This window comes from Aedes albopictus, chromosome 3 (genome assembly GCF_035046485.1).
Source record: "Aedes albopictus strain Foshan chromosome 3, AalbF5, whole genome shotgun sequence".
Taxonomy (NCBI): Eukaryota; Metazoa; Arthropoda; class Insecta; order Diptera; family Culicidae; genus Aedes; species Aedes albopictus.
Window position 1 is genome coordinate 52,037,636 of NC_085138.1, and position 20,763 is coordinate 52,058,398.

The 20,763-nt window shown below is 39.3% G+C and overlaps 1 protein-coding gene across 2 annotated transcripts in view; it reads right to left on the reverse strand.

Annotated features, from left to right (window-relative positions):
• LOC109398757 (neural cell adhesion molecule 2) overlaps positions 1 to 20,763 on the reverse strand; it is a 642,607-nt gene that overhangs the window by 220,864 nt on the left and 400,980 nt on the right. For both annotated transcript variants that reach the window (XM_029870566.2, XM_029870573.2), the window contains exon 4: positions 19,979 to 20,095. In XM_029870566.2, coding sequence (XP_029726426.1) covers positions 19,979 to 20,095 — 117 coding nt within the window. The remainder of the gene's footprint in view (positions 1 to 19,978; positions 20,096 to 20,763) is intronic.

Consider the following 20,763-nt stretch of genomic DNA (forward strand, 5'->3'; position numbering starts at 1 on the left):
CATCTCAGACCTATCTCTTCCCCCCTCGTATACTTTCGCCCATACAAAAATTTCAAAATGTCTCTAGAGCGTAGACTTCTATCAGACCTCAAAAGCATGACAATAAATTGTGAACATCGGGGAAGATACGCAAATTGCACCTCCAGCCAAATATGTTAGTCCTAGAGACAGCCGATTAGACTTCGCAATCTGCTCGAGCTCACTATCGCTATGGTGCACATAGAGGGTTATTCAGGATTCCCGTGGTGGTGATCACATGTCGATCGTGGCTTTTATTTCCATCAGCTCATCAACTTTCATCTATCTACATCAACTGCAACCTCTCTAAGGGACTGCAGGAAAAACGCCTAAGCAATTATCGACGGTAAACAATCCGTAGAAGTCTTTTCACAGCAAGAAGAATATCGGTTTCTGTTCGAATTGATGGTCATCAGATCGTTTCAAGCACTATTTACGCCGGTCAATGATGACAGGTCCGTCGGTTTGTAAGGAACCCCCCAATCTGTGGTACGATAGCAAGCATGAGTCTGAAGGTACTTGCTGGTGTACATCCTTGAGCCATTAGCACACTCCATTTGACTGATCGTGATACGATTTCCATAACAATTAACTTATGAAACGACCTTCAAATAATGTATAACTAATTGCATGATTTTCACAAGTTCAGCTCATTTCGCGCAGACAATTAAACGTTCCATAATAAATACAAAATTTCCCATAAATAATTCGAAAAGTCCCAGTGAAGAAACAGGGGTGTAAGCAGTAATAAATTACAAAAGTTCCATAAACAAATAAAAAAATGCATAAATAAATCAAAAGTTTCCATAAATAATTGATTTTTGAGCAATTAAAAAAGTCAAAAATGCAATGAATAAATCAACTGTTGCAATAAAAAAAGCCATTTTTCCCACCAAATAACTTCGAATTTTCCATAAATAAATCCGATTTTTCCATAATAAATTAGAAAATTCACAATAAAAAAATATCGAAAAAGCAATAAAAATTTCAAAAAATGCAATAAAAAATGACTAAATTACCCATGAAAAACAAATGCAGGAAAGTATGAAAAAGTGAAATGCTGAATCGCACTTATATGACTGTAACGACTGAAAAGCCTGCCTAACTATGATTGCAATTTACCGAGCAATCGCTTGCTGTCCGAACTCGCTATCGCTCGTCGGACCTAAAAAAAGGATAACATCTATGTTTGCATTATACCGGGCAAATTCTTGGATCTGTGGTTTGCCTAGAGCCGAAACGATTCAGTTGCGGTGCATCGGATATCGGAAACTTTGGCGGCCTTCTGTCGCCTCAGTTCTTCAATCCTCTATGCGGCTTCGCCGCATGGTCTGTGTTTTTTTGGCTCAAAATGCATTTACGTTTATTGCTCGTTTTTTGACATTTATTGATAATTTATTTTTTCATTTATTGCACTTTTTAAATTATTTATTGCTTTTTCGATATTTTTTTATTGTGAATTTTCTAATTTATTATGGAAAAATCGGATTTATTTATGGAAAATTCGAAGTTATTTGGTGGGAAAAATGGCTTTTTTTATTGCAACAGTTGATTTATTCATTGCATTTTTGACTTTTTTAATTGCTCAAAAATCAATTATTTATGGAAACTTTTGATTTATTTATGCACTTTTTTATTTGTTTATGGAACTTTTGTAATTTATGACTGCTTACACCCCTGTTTCTTCACTGGCACTTTTGGAATTATTTATGAAGAATGATCACTTTCTTATGAGTCGTTTATATTTTAGCCTTTCGCAAAATTGACTCACAGCTTGATTTTTTACACGATATTTGCTTTTGCTTATCTTCCTCTGCTCGGGATTTCCCTGCTACTAGCTCCTCAAATCCTTCATTTGACTAATCCACCTAATGGAACGCATAACCTTCATCCGTTTGCATTCGTTGAAACTCTTTCGAGCTCCATTGCGGAGCAATAATTGCACCAACCAAGCCGAACCACGAGCTCTGCATTACGCAATCAGAAAACTGTGCTGCATAGCGTACGTCGGGAGTCGGGACCATCCGAGTTCGATTCAAAGCATGCTAGCACAAAAACAAGATCATCAACTAACGGACAATGATGATGAGATCTGTGACGACAACGGCAACGACGGACGACGACGACAACAACCAGAGAGAATCGATGGATTGCTGTTGCATGGAGCTTTACGACGACGCGATTTTGCTGCAGAACAAAGAGAAATGTGAAAGGTCCTAGGACCGACCGACCTAGGACTGCTTTTTTTCGTTAGTACCTACCAATGATGACCTTCTGCTGATGACAAACATAGGAATCGAATTTGGCCTGACTTGTACCGCTGGAGATCCGACGGGGGTTTTTTTTCTCTCGACGTAGGATATCGGAGCAAAAAGGTTCCACTGAAATTGGCTCATTTACGATTTTTGACGTTAGTTGCCGACCGGATTGATTGATTGTGAGCCATTGTTTCTGGAAAAGGCTTGTCCTCGGTGGAACTGGCGAATTGATGAATATGGATAAACACCATTGCTCGGCTAGGCTAGGTGGGCTTTTTGATTGGTAGCAGCTTGTTACTGATGGTTTGTCCTTACTTTTTGACTGATTATATAAAGCTGTCACGAAAGTGAACGGGGGCTTTGGTAAATTTGGCGAAATCATGAATTCTCGGAAGAGGTAGGGGCGATAGAGTTCTATTTTTTTCAACCTCCTTTCGCATTATGATGAATTTTGACCCAAACCGTACACTACATTAGCGAGCTGATCCCAACGTGATGCAGTAGGAAGATTAACTTGTCAACTTTTTTAAGTAGGGTGTGTGCACCCTTCTTCAGCCAATGCCCCCATGTTCAGCCTGTTCCAAAAGCAGACGATTGAAGCACCAATTCCTTCCTTTCCTTTTGTTATCATGCATGCTCACGCCTAACAAAAAATACTAAAATAAAAAAAAAACTAAACAAATGGCGCATATTAGCTTTGTTTTCGAAAGAATGAAAATGGGGCCACTAAATATAAAAAAAATAACGGCTGCCAACACATGCCGAAACTGCAAAAAGAGAGTAAATGACATGAAATTTAAAAATTGAATAACTTTAATTTAACACGATCCTTTCACATCCATGAGTAACATTGACGTAGCTAGCTTTTTCTTTTTTCTCACTCACTCTCGTAAACAAACACGAGAGAAAGAAGGATGAAAGAGGGGGCACAGGCCCCCTCTTGCATCCCGCTCTTACTTGTGTTTGTTTAGGAGAGTGAGTAAGAGAAAAGAAAAAGCTAGCTACGCCAATGATGAGTAATAACAATACATGTCGATTACGAATACAAAAATGATTATCAATCGGTTTATTAAGATATTCTAGTCGGAGTTGAAAATATATGTAACTTTCTGATTGGGACACCATTGCATTGGCTATATTATATTGGTAATCCCACCTGAGTTATTTTGCACTGAGTTCAATAAGTTGTTATCCACTTCTTCAACGGTAACTGCATACATATAGCATAACATAGAAGCTATTCTTATTGACGCAATGCGGCTGCAGCTCCAACTTTCACAGTACTGGTACTCGAACGTCAAACTTGTTTCCGTGAAACAAGATGAGCAATCGTCCCGTTTGCTTCTGTGGCATCCATTATCAACAGTAAACACTACAGGCCAGAGATGGAGTGGGAAACTGTAGAAATCAATCAATAATGTGTTCCCCTGAGAACGGGTGAGAGTAGCATGTCAACAGACATGTCCTTCAAAGTAACCTCCACAGTCATTAGCCGTAGCCGAAATCGATCCAAAGGTCACACAGTCAAATATACCGGTGGCATTTAGCTTCGAATTTTGAGCTCATTTCTTCCCACTCCCCTTTGGGAGTGTACACTCTGCGGAATACAAATGGTGCCAAATAATTTTGTCATGTTTTGTAAGTACTTAGTGGATAGTAAATGTTGATTCTTTTCAAATGAAGACATAACATTTAAATTGCAAATATTTTCAAATGCACCAATAAAATAACACAAAAACGCTTTTTTAAATGTTTCGACAAAAGTGACAACCCATAGTATGTATAATTTGGAAATTACCGTGGGTACCCAAGTAACACACATGTTATATAAAAGTTACGACAGCGCAAGTTTTGGTTGTATAGAAGTTTATTTTACGTTATTTCAACACAATGTTAGAATTACGTAAAATAAACTTCTATATAACCAAAACTTGCGCTGTCGTAACTCTATTATAACATGTGTGTTGCTTGGGTACACAACGCAGTCATGGATCACTTAGTGGTATTTTTGACCTCAAAAAATCCATATAAAATAACAAAAACTACGACTTTGAAAGCACCATTGGCTACGTCTTGATTCGAACTTTTGATTACCGAACCATTTGAAGCAGGTATAATGGGAAAAGTTAAAAGGAATATTTCACTCTCTTTTGTACCGACTTTTCGAACCATCTAAGCAGAATACCCTCTTCGAATGAGTGTAATCAGTTTCGTACCTTTTAATTCCGTCCTAATTGCTTAAGGACTGTTCAATTTATAAAACGGACAACTTTACAAGGCTATAAAAACAAAACGCGTAGTTCAAATTAACCCACCCTTGCTTCATTGTTCAGTACATCATCATTCATTATAGTAATAATTTTTGAATCAAATAAAAATAGTTTAATTTTATAGAAAATCGGCTTGTGTTAAATGAGGTGACTTTTTCGATTGCTGAAAATTGAAAATATGTATAACATTGCTGTTCACATATGGTATATCGATTTGAATATCAGAAAAGTGTGTGCCATGCTGCTGCAGCATGAGTAATAAACATTCTGGCGAAATTTAAACTCAATTGGATGATTAGTTGTTGAGATATTAAAGTCTCAAGTAAGATTCGATTTTTTGAATAAAATTCAATTGTAAAGCAAAAAGGGCATGGAAATATTAAATAAACAATTTTTGTATGCATGCAGTCGAAAGTAGGAATAATGTGGTTTTAAATGCAGGAAACTGCTTCTTAATAGCATTGCTGGTTTGGTTACTGTGCGCCATTACAGGTACAGTAATCCAGTCAGTTTCGTTCTTTGAAGGTTGTTCCAAATAATAATGCAACCTAATGCAAATTTTGTATAACAGTGATGGTGGAAAAAGAAACGTTACATCCGATTATTATTAAATAAGGTGCACAATACTATAGGACCAACTTTGTTGAAAATAAGTAATTACAAGTTTCGCTAGAGTCGGAAAATCTGCATCAATGAAGCAAAAATTATGCAATTTTTTACTATGACCATCTTTATGGATTAAATTTTTGATGAAGAATGCATTTAAAAGTAATTTTTTTTCTGTATCATTCAGAAAACAAAATTCTACTACTCTGGACAAATGTTTAGACTTATCGGTTGTGCTATTGCAACACAGGACTTGAAAAAATATTTTTCAATAATTTCTATGAAAACAAGTCAACTCACTATATCAATCTGGAGGGGGCTTGGTGCATTATTACTTACCAACTATTGAGCTTAACCTTTAGTAGAATAGTATAAAATTCCAATACATTATAAACTCCATGAAAATGTACATGTTAAGTATGTGGAAAGTTATGTCGAATTTTGAGAAATGGGTTTTTATTGATGTTTCACGAAAAACGCTTCAGTTACACAATAAAGAACATTTTGATTAATGTTATATTTTTCCTACATTTGAGAATAGCTATAAAAAGTTATGCAAAAAAATGATAATGATTTTATTGAAAAATAAAAAGATATCGCACAAGCAAGTTGTCCGTTTTATAAATTGAACAGTCCTGATCCTTTGACACCTTCTTAGTGGATAACTGACACTGAAGAAGATTACAAGTGGAAGTCGAAATACGCGTATCTGTCAATGAATAAGCAATTAGGGCGGAATTAAAAGGTACGAAACTGATTACACTCATTCGAAGAATATTTCACTGTTTACCAAATGCCCCTATGTTTGAGCAAGATATTCGACTTTGAACATCAAAGTGATCCGTTACTGTGTGTGATCCATAACTGTGTAGGGACGGTATTATCGGTAATGCGATTAATCATGATCAAATGGTGAAGATTTGTATTGCTTTGATTGACAATTTCGATTTATTAAAATGTGGGTTGATGATTTGTAATAATGATTAACCAATTAACGCCAAAGGTGTTTGAAAAATCTTCATAAAAAATTCCAATATAATACACATGATTTCCCAAAAATATAGAATTCTATGGTGTAGTACCAAAAAATGTTCAAAATGGGTCCTCATTATCTGATATTTTTTTCAAGCTCTATTTTAGCACAACTTCTATACTATCTGATCCATTAAGATATAATGCCTTTGAAAAGAGCTACTCTAGATGAATAAGACAGTGACTGTCAGATGACATGATGGTTTAGTAAAGATATCTATGTGAAAAGAGTCCTTTTCTCCCTCTTTCTCAATTTTTCTTTTACTCTCCCACTCTTATTAGTTCTAACTCACGCTCTGTTATAGTTCTCCTTCTTCTTCTATTGGAATCACTCAGAGATTCTTCATAAACTACGTAACGCTTTTAGAGGAGGGAGAAGGTCAGCAACAGTGTCATACTTCATATTATATTTCAAAATTTGCCATATCAAAGTTGTAATCCCCACGTTACAACTTCGAACGTTTAAAATTTATAAAGTGTTCGTTGCGTTATATTTGAACGAAAGTGATAAAATATTTTCTATTTGACGATGTAGAAATGCACTGCATTCCCAATTGTCTCTCCTTATATCCATCTATTTCTTATTGTTAGATAACTCTAGGGTTTATATCTGGGTGGGAACTTTGGAGAAACTACCAATTAAATCCCGTCCCGGTAGAAATACCAGAAGAAATCCAGGAGATATCTCGAAAAGAATCTCGGCTGGAAGCTCGACAGGAGTCACTGAAATAACCAAAGAAGGAATCCCTGGAGGAATTACTAGATAGATCCCGGGGGAATCCCGAGAGAAAACCCCTACTAAATCCAGGAAGAATCTTTCAAGAAATACTACCAAAAATCCCGGCACGTATACCTGCAAGAATTCCACAAGGATTCTCTGAATTTATATCGGCAGAAATCATTGAAAAAATACCAGGAAGAAGAAAAAGAGAACCGTAAACTAATCCCAGCTGGAATCCCCGAAGGAATTCTGGCAAGAATACCTGCATGAATCCTTTCAGGATTTTCTAAAGCAATCCTAGTAGAAATTCCTGAAGTTATTCCTGGGAAAATACCGAAGATAACGTCTGATCGAATCCTTTGAAGAATCACGATAGAAATCCCGGGTGAAAACTAAGCAGTTATTATTGGAAGAATCATAGAAGAGATTTCAGAAGGTATTAGGTATTGAAGAAATCTCTTTAAAAGAATTCCTGCACAAGTAACTAATAGCATCCGTCCCAGAATGACCAGCAGAAATCTTGGAAATCTATGTTCTTTTATATTCCAATTCTGTAGGAATCCCTGCAGGAATCTTTAAAGGTATCTTTTATAAAATCTTGGAAGGAATCCTAAAAGAGCCCTCTACCTACAGAAGCCCCTGACGGGATCTCAGAAGGAATCCCTACTGAAAGTCCGGAAGGAACATCTAGAGGAATTCCGAGAGGAAACCTGGGAAGAATCTCGAGAGGAATCCTTGAATAAACCCCGGAAAGAACAGCTGATGGTATCTTGAGAAAATGAAATGATTCATTTAAAAAATGTTGCTTGAACTCGTTACAAATGGAACCTTCCATATTGCATACATTTTCAGTATAAAGATTACCAGCATGCTCTTAGTATGAAGTTTACATTTGCATTGCATACAATAAATTATGTAGTGTAAAATTCAGTGAAATGAAATATAAATTTATATATGTAATAATTTTGTTTACGTCGGATGTAATTTTTATATATTTTTTTGCTGTGGATGCTAGGGTATCCACTGTACCATTCCCCGTACCATCTTCCATGGCCACTATCCAAACCGTCTACTCAAACTGTATCCTAACTCTTGATCGTACCGTCCACCTTATCCTCTACCCTACCCTCTTCTACCTTATTTTCCACTTTATCTGCCACCATCTGTTCAAAACCTTTATCATACCCTCTGCATAACCCTCCATCCTACCGTCCACCCTACCATATATATACCCAGCCTCTACCTTAGCCACCTCTACTCTATCCTATATCTTCATGCTATCCTCTGCCTAACTCTCTAACCTAACCCACAACCATAACCCCTACCCCAACCCTCTTTTTATCCTTCTAAACCATAGGAGGGAAAACCTGCTCAACAGACACCCTAACAGGAATGCCCTTGCCGGTGACCCCTTTCCAACCGCGGCTCGGATCCAACCCAGTAGACCGACGCCACGACAGCACCGCTACCGGGACTTACTCTCCGCGGCCACTTAATCGCTATAAGGGTCGATCTCGACCGCAGGGCACCGGTATGAATTACGAAGCCGACTCCGAACCCCTGGACCACCTCTGGTACCGCATATGAACTAGCCATTCTCTGAGTTCACGCGCCACCTCCTATGTAGCTCCCAGACGATATGAGTGATAGCCGTTGAAACGGCGTTCCAGCTATCCTCATCCCTACACATCCTCTGGGACAAATTATCCGGAGTTGTGTCCTCCCCGCATGTGGCAAGCAAACCTCTACCCTACCTTCAATGCTACCCTCTACCCTACTGTCTACCCTAACGCTGAAGTGATTTTTTCGATCAGTGCAAACGAGTTTCCCAGTTACGACGCTGTGGCTTCGGTGTAACGATCAAATGATTAGATCAGCTACAATGAATCCGAAAAATCTTAGAAATCCAAGAGAAACGCCTTCTGAGGCACCATCAACCAAAAGCGAGAAGGGCTGTTCGCGATCAAGGTGGCTGAGCAGCGATGTCGAACATTAGTAAGGACCTGAAAACGGCCCTGTTGCGACTTCGTAAGTCGAAAGACGATGCCAACCCAAGTAACACACTTGTCACAGAAGAGTCACTAACTTGCTGGAAGTAAGTCACAGTGACTTCTGCGCAACAAAAACCTGCGCCTCTTCTGTGACAAGTGTGTTACTTGGGAAGCAGGATTATGGATCACGCAGTATCAGACGTACCCGTACGGGTGAAATGATCCTAGAGCTGAAGCGCGACAAGGAACGCAAGGACGCCGCCTACAAAAGCTTGACGGAAGGGGTCCTTGGCGAAGGGGTAGAGGTGGGGGCTTTTACAGCAGAGGCAACTCTGAAGGTGAAAAACCTAGACGAGGTCACCGAAGCGGAAGAGCGCGTCACGGCTACGGAAGGGCCCGACAGGGACACAGGTAGCCTTGATAATAGGGAGGATCAAGGAAGGCTGTTGTGTATGTCATCTGACCTTACACGAGCACCGGAGGTTTGATTCTGGTGTCTGAAACCACGACCCAAGTCAAGGGACTGCAAGGGATAGTAGCAAACTGCGTAGGAGATGCGGCGCCGAAGGCCATAAGGCACAAGGCTGCACGAGTCCACCCATTTGTCTGATTTGTACCGGGAAATCCGTGAACAACAGGCATCCAACGGGTGGTCAAAGGTGTCCAACCTTCAAGAAAGCTTCAGTGAACAAATTAAAGTGCAGGTAACGTAGCTGAACCCCAACCTGAACTGTGACGCAGCTCAGCAACTGCTTTGTCAGACGGTTTCTGAGTTGGGGACGGATATCGCCTTCATAGCAGACTTAAACCGAGTTGCCGTTGGTAAGGGTTCATACAAAATTTCAAAACTACCCATACAAATTTTGTTACGCGTCTATTTTTCGTTACATAATATTTGAATGAACCCTAATGGTAATTAAAAATCTGAGGCGATATGGACGACGAGTAAATACACCGTCCAGGAGCCCTAAGAGGGCTTCGTAATCGCTAAAGTAAACAGAGTATTTTTTGTAGCAGCTATGTGCTTCCGCGATGGTCGATCGATCTGTTTACGTAGATGCTGGACCGTGCTGACAGGGCGAAGGCCGGTGGTAATAGCGAGTGACTTCAATGCCTGGGTGGAGGAATGGGGAAGCCATTACACGAACCAAAGGGGTCAGATCCTGCTAGAGACGGCTCCACCCCATTACCCCGAACGCCACTACCCCGAATGCCATTACCCCGAATAGGCCACTACCCCGAAAGCCATTACCCCGAATGGGTCATTACCCCGAAAGCCATTTCGCCGAAAGCCATTACCCCGAAAGGGCCATTACCACGAATCGTTCAGGAGGTCACGAAAAAAGTGGTGACCGATTAGAAGTTGATGAAGGTGGTTATAAGTTAGAAAAGGGTAATCAGTAACTAGTGTAGGTATGAATACTCTCTCCATCCTATGCCCCTATGTTAATTCTATTCTTAAACAGACGATTTAGGTACCGATTTTTTCCCGTTTTCTTTTTATAACGAGTAAAAAAATATAAAAATAAAAAACAAATCAAATAGCTTTTATTTACATCGTTTTAGATAGCATGACAATGGGAGCACATTGTTTCAGATAGGTTCCGTTTCCCTTAGGTTTCCGTATGTTGTGCTTCATGCAAAAGTAAGGTTCGTGAAAACGAAAGCAGCAAACGCAATAAAAATAAAACTTAAACTAGCTGCTCTTTTGAACTTATAGCTATGGCTATAAAAACTACAAAGTATTTCAAACTGACATTTTCCCTTCTTTTTAAAGTTGGTTGGCCTCAAGCACGATTGTAAACTGGTGGCAAATGATTGTGCTGTTATCAAACTACACTTCTTTAAATATTTGCCTTCTTTTAAAAATAGGCTGTTCTTTTGAGTTTGCAGTTTCGAACCGTGTACTATTGCAGAGCTGTTTGGTAGTCAAACTGTTAATTTCTTTATAGAAATGTTTCCTTCTTTTTATCAGAAGCTGTTCTTTCGAGTTTGAGTGTTACGTAGTTTATTTGCAGACGAATAACTAACTCCATAGCGGATTTGTTCTTCTTTAAATAATAGGCTGTTCCTTCAAGTAAAATATTTCAGAATTGATTTGCGGCCAAACTGGCAACTAGTTTTCTTTTGATTTGGATGATCAGTTTCCAGAACATCAAGTCCTAAAATTGTTTTCTGAATATTTTTTTCAAGATTGTAGTACTGGACTGGATTTCAGATATTCAGTTCAGTTCACTTAGCAAGGTAGATCCAGCATCGTTGGACCAAATTAACTATTTTTTTCTTCTGGCGACTAAACTGTAGCTTTTCTTTTCATGAAAGGCTGTTCTTTTAGCTGCACTTATATAGTTTACTGGGAGTGAAAGCTGCTTACTGTATATGAGATTTGCCCTTCTTCAATTTATAGGCTGTTCTTTCAAGTAACGTCGTTACCGGGTTGATTGGCGATATATCTTTATTAATTCCATCTGGTGTTTTTCCTTCTTTTAAAGTTGGGCTGTTCTTTCGACTTATATTGTTACAGAGTTGTTTGGTAGCCATGTTGCCCTTTGCAGATTTATCTATAGGGGCCGTGCATAAACTATGTAAGTAGGAGAGGGTCTAACAAATTTACAAATTTTTGTATGAACAAATCGTGGACTTCGTGGCCGAGCGGTTAGCGGCGTTAGTCGTTTAGGTATCTCGCATGCCTCGGAGTGTGGGTTCGATTCCCGCTCCGGTCGAGGAAAACTTTTCGTCAAAACAGAAAATACTCCACTGGGCCACTGAGTGTTATACGTGTTGTCCATTGTCTAATGTTAGTAATGTACAGTCTATGCGGCCTCTGGCCGAAGACGGTGTAATTGTCTTTTAAAATTCTACGATGAGGAGGGGGAGAGGACCGAGGTGACCAAAATTCGGTCTACGTAGTTTATGAATGGTCCCATAGGAGATTTGCTCTTCTTTAATTTATATGCTGTTCTTTCTAGTTATATCTGTGGTAACGACCTAATAAGATCAAGATTAATATCACACGCGCTGCGGAGGACTATGAACTGCACGCGTGCATGGTAACAGAGAGACTAAAGGAATGCGCAACAAAGTGGATAAGACGAGAACAATCGGGTGCGCGCGAAGTGTGTACGAATATTCATCGAGACTCTACCACATCCCCTTTTCCCTATAAAAAGTTAATTATAGAAAAGTTTAAATTTGAAGCTTTTTTTTTACTCCAAAGTTTAGCCTAACGATTTTCAAGGATTTAATTAGCATTCAACTGAAACTTTATTTGCCAACTAATGAAAACATGTTTAAACTGTTTACTGTTCACAACACCTCACATATCGGTAAACTTTTCAATATAAGAACGCAGTCGGTATCAGTTTACTTCATGGTGTAGCTTTATACCCTTATGAATATATTCTGCACGCATGTTCATTTTATCTGGTGACAACCCTATCATATTAAAGTTTATATGCTTACATGACAATTCATTCAACGTCGCATAAAGACATGACTATATCCTTCCCTTATTCTTTAATTCTAAGCATCTAAATTTTATAATTTATCGTATATTTTCTGGGATACCATAATTAAAAACACAATCAAATTCTGACTGTTTGGTTTGTGTAAATTTAGATGAAGCAAAACTATTGAGGACAAACGTCTTGAAATTCCACTTCAACAGTGCATCAGAACTTGTGACGCACAAATTTCAAATATTGAGTAGATGCCGAAGTCGTCCATTGTGGTGGCCATTTTGGGATTCTAACAAGTTTATCCTAAACTTTATTTCAGATCTTTTAGTTATTAAAAGTAACAATATTCTAGATCTTCAAAGTATTTTGTTTTTTTTTTTTGACGACGTTCAATGAAATGAATATAAACTCCCAATCAGAGGTTTTATACAAATACTTAGTTGCACTATAATGGAGGTAAAAGCATAAATTGTAATCTGAGGTCTAAAATATCTCTCAGTAGACAACATTTTAGTTATGTAGCGGACTTATCGATGTCAGCCTCAATGAATCTAAGGTCCAATATAAATGACATCAAATATGTTATGTTGAACAGCAGCAAATTCATTAAAGATCGCTTTCCAAATTACAGTACGAAACTAATTCCGAATTTCACGATCACCATGCAATATAGTAAAAGGCCTATCCTCAGATGACAGCTAGATATGTATTACCTAAACAATATGGAGTTGCTTTTCAATACAAAATTTCAAATGTGTTGAACATCTGGATTTTTGATTCTGAGACACACTAGATCAAAAGTTCGATATCATCAATTATATGTACTTACTACCCTCGTCGGTGAACTATTCTGCAATAGTTTAAGAACACAATCCACCCCAAAGAACATCACGGGTCATGTTGCTATATTTTTCTCATGATAAACGAGTATCGTAACCACAAAAAAATAATTGTTTTAATTGTTTATGATGATGTCCTAGAGGATATGTTATTATCAATAGTCTCGACTTATGACCAAAAACCTGTTATTTCGAGCTAAATAAATATTGCACAGTTTCACCTTTTGATTTAATTTCAAATTTCATAATATTATTCCTGATCTACAGATACAAATTAGTAATATCATTTTTTCGACTGATCGGATTTATTTTGATTTATTTCGTTGATTATTAACGTTATTTATCGCAGAATAGTCACTTATCTGGAACTGAATACATATTTCTCAGCAATTGACTTTCGTATAACAATTTTATTTCCGAATAAAATTGTGTTATAAATCTTTACAGGTGTTGTTACACTTATAACTTGTTTTCTAAACCTTATAATTATTATGCTAAGGGAAACTTACATAAAGGGAAATGTATTTCCACTCCAATAACGGCCCGTTAGCTGCTTTCGTATTTCTATTGATGACAATTTTTTTTCTCAAAAATTAAACATCCGATAAACTACAGTTGTCTTGATAATGGGTGAAGGTTGATCCCTTTCCATGACCATTCTTATTTTTATAATAATACTTTAGGGGCTGTCCATTAATTACGTAAGGGAATTTATACGATTTTTCGACACCCCCTCCCCCCCTTGTAAGATTTTTTGTATGACAACCCAAACAATTTTGTATGGCGCGTAAGATTTCTCATACCCCCCCTCCCCCTATAAAGCCTTACGTAATTAATGGACAGCCCCTTATTAACGACACTTTACCATTGATATTGGTATTTGTTAAAGTTAAAGAAGGCTTCGTCGTCGCACAGTTAGCAACGTTAGTCGTCGAGACATACAGAAGACCTCGAAGTGTGGGATCGATTCCCGCTCCAGTAGCGGACAATTTTCCTTCAAACGGCCACTGGGTGTTATGTGTGTTACCTGTTTTCTTGTGTTAGTAAATATTAAATGTGTGCGACTTCCTGGCTGAAGTTGGCACCTTGTCTTCTGTTTCACGGTACCAGTGAAAGAAGAGCTATGAAGTGCTTATACATTTATTTCAGGATCCTTTTTTTTATTCTAAAGAATACAAACTCCGATCATGATAAACTTTTTAGCCTTTAATTTTTTTTATGTATCAATACTGCAACACATACAACATTTAAGAGCGATGAGTAAACTTTTCGTATCTCCCAAGAACGAGAAACTTTTCATTGATTCGTTTCAATGAATATAATGATATTTGTTTTTGATGAAGTTGAACACGTTTACTCGCATGACCCAAAAACCGTCAATCCAGCAGTCTTTTAGGTTTTGAGGGTTTTAGCACAATCATTTTTTAATTGACACTACCACATCCATTAATCCAACAGTACTGATTCTCGCATAATCTGGAACTGGTAGCTCATCAGATCATAACATCGCATCATTGAAGAGCGATAATGCATGAGACTATATTATAGCAACATTACGGGGTGAGCACTCTCGCATCGTCCATGAGCAATAATTTACTGGCACATTTTCGCAATATTTAAGAGCGATAACTTATGAATTCACAATCTTGCATCATTTAAGAGCAATCACTACCGCATCATCCAAGAGCGATTATTTATGAAAATATGTTCGCATCATTTAAGAGCTATGACTGTCGCATCATCCAAGAGCGAGTATTCATGAGATCATATTCTCGCATCAAGAGTGAACACCATCGCATCATCCAAGAGCGATCATTTATGAGAATATTTTCGCATCATTTAAGAGCAATGATCCACGTGATTAAACTCTCGCACAATTTTCGCATCATTTAAGAGCATTCCTACTTGCATCATCTAAAAGCGGTTACTCATGAGATTATCTTTTCTTATCATTCGGAATCGAACACTATCGCATCATCCAAGAGCGATCATTTAGGAGAATAGTCTTGCATCATTTAAGAGCCAAGTTCATGAAATCACATTCTCGCATTATTTAAGAACAAACATCCTCGCAGCATCCAAGAGCGATAACTCATGAGATCACTTTCTCACAACATTTAATACCTAATACTATCGCATCATCCAAGAGCGCGAATTTATGAAAATACTTTCGCATCATTCAAGTGCAAACGCCCTCGCATCATTTTACCTTCCGTCAGTCGCACAGTCGATCACCACTGTCAGCACCACGCTAATGCTAATAGGTGAGGTTTTTTCAACGTACTGTACAATATACAACAGCACGAAGGAATAAGCACTATCTTCCAATTAACTATGGCATGTAATAGTTAATCCTCCAAGATTACTCACACTTATTTTCCTCTTTAAAATAGTGTGGCTGAGATCCGTTTATTGAAATCATGAGTAGCTAAAAACTGCAACATCAAACCTTTTCAGCTTTATGGGTTAAAAGGTCTGAGCTAGAGAGAGAGAGAGAGAAAATCTTTTCAGCGTTCTTTATTTTGCAAAGCCTTTTTTTTTACAATTATGCTTACGGTTCAAAATCCATTTTCCGTTTTTTCCTAAACTGTATGTTTAACGCATTTACTCACAAGTACCGTTTAATATAAACCAATAGTTGTCTATTGCTACACAACCATGTATCAAAATCTCATGATATATAGCATTGCTTTGACGCGAAAACTTTAATTTTATACGTCTCCTTTTAAATTACATCATCATGAGCGTATGTAGTGCCACTTTGGAATAAGGCCAGATACTTGAAAGTCACTACACATTTTTTTTTAATATAAATAAATCGATAAATCAAGCACAGACAAACAGACGTATCACTTGGAACAAAATGCAATAAAAATCATCGTCATGAAAACATAATCGCCCAATGCTAATAACGCTGTAGTTCGCAAACCCACTGAGTAGATGGCGGTAGTTAGCAAACGTCAAACAGGAGTAAAAACTATGCGAGCGCCATGAGCGAGCGATTTGCGAACTACAGAATATTTGAATGATCCGTTAAAAAGGCAAACGATGGGAAGTTAGTAGAGATGTAGATAACCACAGATAACAGACATTCATGCTAACATACGTGTGTACACCCTTTCTATCGTCATTTCAATAAGAAAACCTATCTAGCAACTGTTCAGAGATGGCGCAGCGAACGTATTCACATCGTTTGCGTGCAAATGACAAACGGAAACAACCTCTAATAGATAGCAATTACTTCTTGCAATTGGTAGATGGCAGAACTAGTGGCAGAACTAAGCAACGTATATGGTTTTTACAATTATTACACAGGTTTTGAGTTAAGTTTTGCTCTTCGACAAACATTTGTTATCTGCGGTATAACTTTACATCGTATCGCACCAGTACACTTTTGTTACTTTTTCATAAATCGAAGCACATTAGGCATGACTATGTTTCCGGAAACGCAGGCACCGGGCTTCTGTTAGATATTTTGTTCGAGACGATGCACCACGTAAGTTATGCGATAGTTTGCATTTGTTAAAATCTGCTGCACATTGTAATGAATAGACTCACCATGAATACTGGTAATTCACAAATGTTATTTGTGTATACCACGGTTAGGCTTTTTTTGTATGTCAGTCCAACGCATTGAACGCAGCGATCCCATATTTGCGGATAACATCATTAATTAATAATAGACAAAGATCCAACCCAAAACCGATTAATGGATTTATAATGAACCTCAACATGCTTTTCTAAATGATTTTTTATTCAATAATTCACCCCAACTTTTCAAAGCAAATCAAAATGTATTTAAACTTGCCTACGACTCATTAAATGCATTGACTGAGCATTTGCAGAAGCAATATGCCGCAGAAGTGTCATACTTGCGCTACACTATTCACGCACTTTACATAATATTTGCACATGAGCAACAAGCTTTCTCCCTCAAGGACACAACAAAAGAATCGAACGACATACCTGCTTTCTCGCGCTCATTCAATAGCGTGACCTTGAACGGCTGATAGTTTCACCGTCAGCACCAACTTAAACAATGCACAATGAAACGGATGCAAAAATTACTGTGCCGATGTAATCATTCCCTTCGCATGGCGGGCCGTTTGGTTTGCATAACATACATCAACTGCAAGCCGTTCACACGTATTTGATAACTATTTTTTTCAAAGGAACACTTTCCTCCTTTCAAATTATCACATTTAGATTAATCACGCCAGAGCATCACATTGCTCACTTTTCCTGCATTCCCCCACGCAAGCACATCTTCACACCATTTCTTTCTTATTTTCGCTTCTATTTTTTTCACTTAATAATGTTGCACATCACAAGGATTCTATATCCTCGTCGCCATTTTGTGGTAACGACCTAATAAGATCAAGATTAATATCACACGCGCTGCGGAGGACTATGAACTGCACGCGTGCATGGTAACAGAGAGACTAAAGGAATGCGCAACAAAGTGGATAAGACGAGAACAATCGGGTGCGCGCGAAGTGTGCACGAATATTCATCGAGACTCTACCACAATATCCTTGCAGACCTTATTGGCGGCGTACCTATCAAACACATTTTTCACATATAAGGAATGTTTTTTTAAGTTACACTGTTATAGAGTTTTATTGCCAAATCGTCTATTCCTACTCTTTTCCTTTTTCTAACTATAAAATGTTCTTTCCGGGCCTATTTTGCAATTTGTTTTATTTGATCTCGCCTAATGATCATTAGACTTATTAGTGATACTTTGGCCAAATGTCTTTTCGGCCTGATGAGCCAATATCGATAGCCAGTATTTGAAGGACCTTTGCTGACAGCTCTATCTCATACAAGATCATCTCTAATACGTATTATTCCATTATTTTGTTTTAAGGTTATTCTTTACAATGATATCTTCTGGTATTGAAGCTGTCAGTAATGTTATTAAATTAATAAAAATATAAAATACCCATCATCAGAATAACCCATCTAAAAATATGCTTTCGAGGTAATGGCGTTCGGGGTAGTGGCCCATTCGGGGTAGTGGCGTTCGGGGTAATGGCCCATTCGGGGTAACGGCTTTTGGGGTAATGGCCTATTCGGGGTAATGGCTTTCGGGGTAGTGGCATTCGGGGTAATGGCGTTCGGGGTAGTGGCATTCGGGGTAATGGGGTAGAACCGCTAGAGACACTGGTCATGCTAGATGTCGATCTGTCTAATGTCGGTACCAAGAGAAACTTTAGTCGTAACCGAGTGGCGTCGATTATTGACCTTTTGAAGGCCAGGACTTTACAAGAAGTTTGGAGAGTAGATGATGGCTACACTCACAGCGATCACCTGGCGGTTCACTACAGTATTGACTACAACGACAGCAGGCAGCGGGAAGAGGCCAAGCCCAAACCTTCGTAGGTGGAAGACATCATACTAAAACGATGATGTATTTAGGGAGGCACTGCGCCGTGAGCGAAACCTACTCGGTTCAAATAATAATGAGCTGGAAACATGATGCCTACAAGATCGTGATGGCCAAGACGAGAGATGTAATGGCTTCTACAGAGCAGTCTCCAGATATATTAGAGAGTATCATCGAAGGGCTGTTTCCACGTCATGACCGTAGTTCTTGGCCTTCTTTCATAGGACAGCTGGAGACTGTGGCTGGCGATGAGGAGAGTGTCACCGATCTGGAACTTCCGGATAGCAAAGTCCCTTTGCGTAGGTAAGGCCCCAGGTTCGGACGGACATGGACTTAAAAATAGCTATTGGGGCTCCTGAGATGTTCAGGTCTGCCATGCAGAAGTGCCTGGACGTGGGAGTTTTCCCAGAGGTTTTGAAGCGGCTGGCCAAAGGCGAGGATACTACCCGGAGTCCCGTCGGCATATAGACCAACATGCTTAATCAACACGGCGGGGAAGGTACTTGAAAAGATCACCCTCAATAGCATGTTGAGGCACACTGAGGGTTTAAATTGTCTCTTGAGCGACCGTTTCGGCTTCTGCAAGGGGAGGTCGACCGGAGACTCTATTCTGTCGGTTACAAAAACTGCCGGGATAGTGGTCCACCGTAAGAGAAGGGGGATTCGCTACTGTGCAGTAGTGACTGGATGTAAGGACGCGTGTTCAATAGCGCTAGTTAGCCGACTATTGCCGATGCGCTCTTGCGTCTGGGGATACCTTGGTACCTGTACAAGATTCTCGGAAGCTACTTCCAGAATCGAGTACTAGTTTACGACCCGGGATGTGGGTTGGAAGTGCTTTCACTTAACCGCAGGAGTCTCGTAAGGTTCCATCCGATCCAGCATACTACCTTGCTGAACTCCCCAAATCGAGTCATCGATGTTCGTTGCTGCAGGCTACGCAGCTAACCTTAAGGGTGCGATGTGCACTAGTCCCTCTCGGAAGTAATGCTTCTCGGTGGTTTCAGAACGACGAAGGGTTTGGCGACCATGGGAATGTTGTTTAGGTCGTGGAAAGAGCAGCTCTGGTTTTAATTTTTTTTTTTTTGAAGACGATTTTTAACCCCACATTACCTGTACCCACATGTTCTGTACCGGACAAGCAGTGGGGATTGTTGTAAGGTTACATTGCAGGTCTTCAGCAATATACAATGTATACATTGTGGTCGTATAACTGGATCTACAACGCTGATCTCTATGTGACTGTTGATTGCCAATGATTGCGTGACTTTATTTATGAGCGTTTCCTATTTATTTATATTTTGGGAGTGTAGCAGTACCTGAAAAACGCTATGGTCCCTTTTCCATTACCCCTAGTGTACCGTAGGTCATTGTGAATGCATGACGTCATACTTACCGGGAGAGGACACTTCGCAGGGCAGGGCAATGGTATCGCCGACGGCAAACTTGAACGCTTCCGACCGGGTGATGAAGAGGGGTTCCGCTTTGTTCAGTATCTGGCTGGCTGCTTCACCTGTGAAAAATGAGCCGGAGAAGGAAGAGAGAAAAAAAAACGGAAAAACAATCAATATCATCCAAATTGAACTGGATCGGCGGCGGGTGACACAGCTGGCGCGGCGCGCCACCGACCGGTGTCACAGGGGTAGCTTGCTTTGAAGTAGGTACCTATGCATAGTGAACGGGATCGGTTGTGGCAAGAAGATGGATTCTCGAAATCAACCGAGCGCGCGATGGCTCTTTCTCCCGCTCATCGTTTGTGACGGAACTAGGTTAATCGGAAGCAGGCAACAAATCAAAGCGAAAGCAAATGAAGTGTATACACTTCAGCATCATCATCATCGGGGGTGGGTGGTAAGCTCAACTTGGGGAACGCGGAGGCGGGAAGCCAAGCCCGGAATTGTGTGACCAACATCCATAATGAATGGGAAACGACGACGATGAGATGCACTCGACGAAAACGGATGTAATTTGACGAGCGGAGAGCAATTCACGGGGAAATTGTGTGTGGGGGTGGTGAGAGCGGGGAAGGGGAATGAGGGTTTTCCGTGCAATTTCGCTTTTCACAACTCTTGTCCTGGCTTTTAATTGGCATTCTAGCTGCTTGCTGTTGAACATTTTTCCGGTAGAGGAAGGATGAACTTTCAGTTCAGCAGCCGGACTGCTGATGAGAGTGGGTATCAA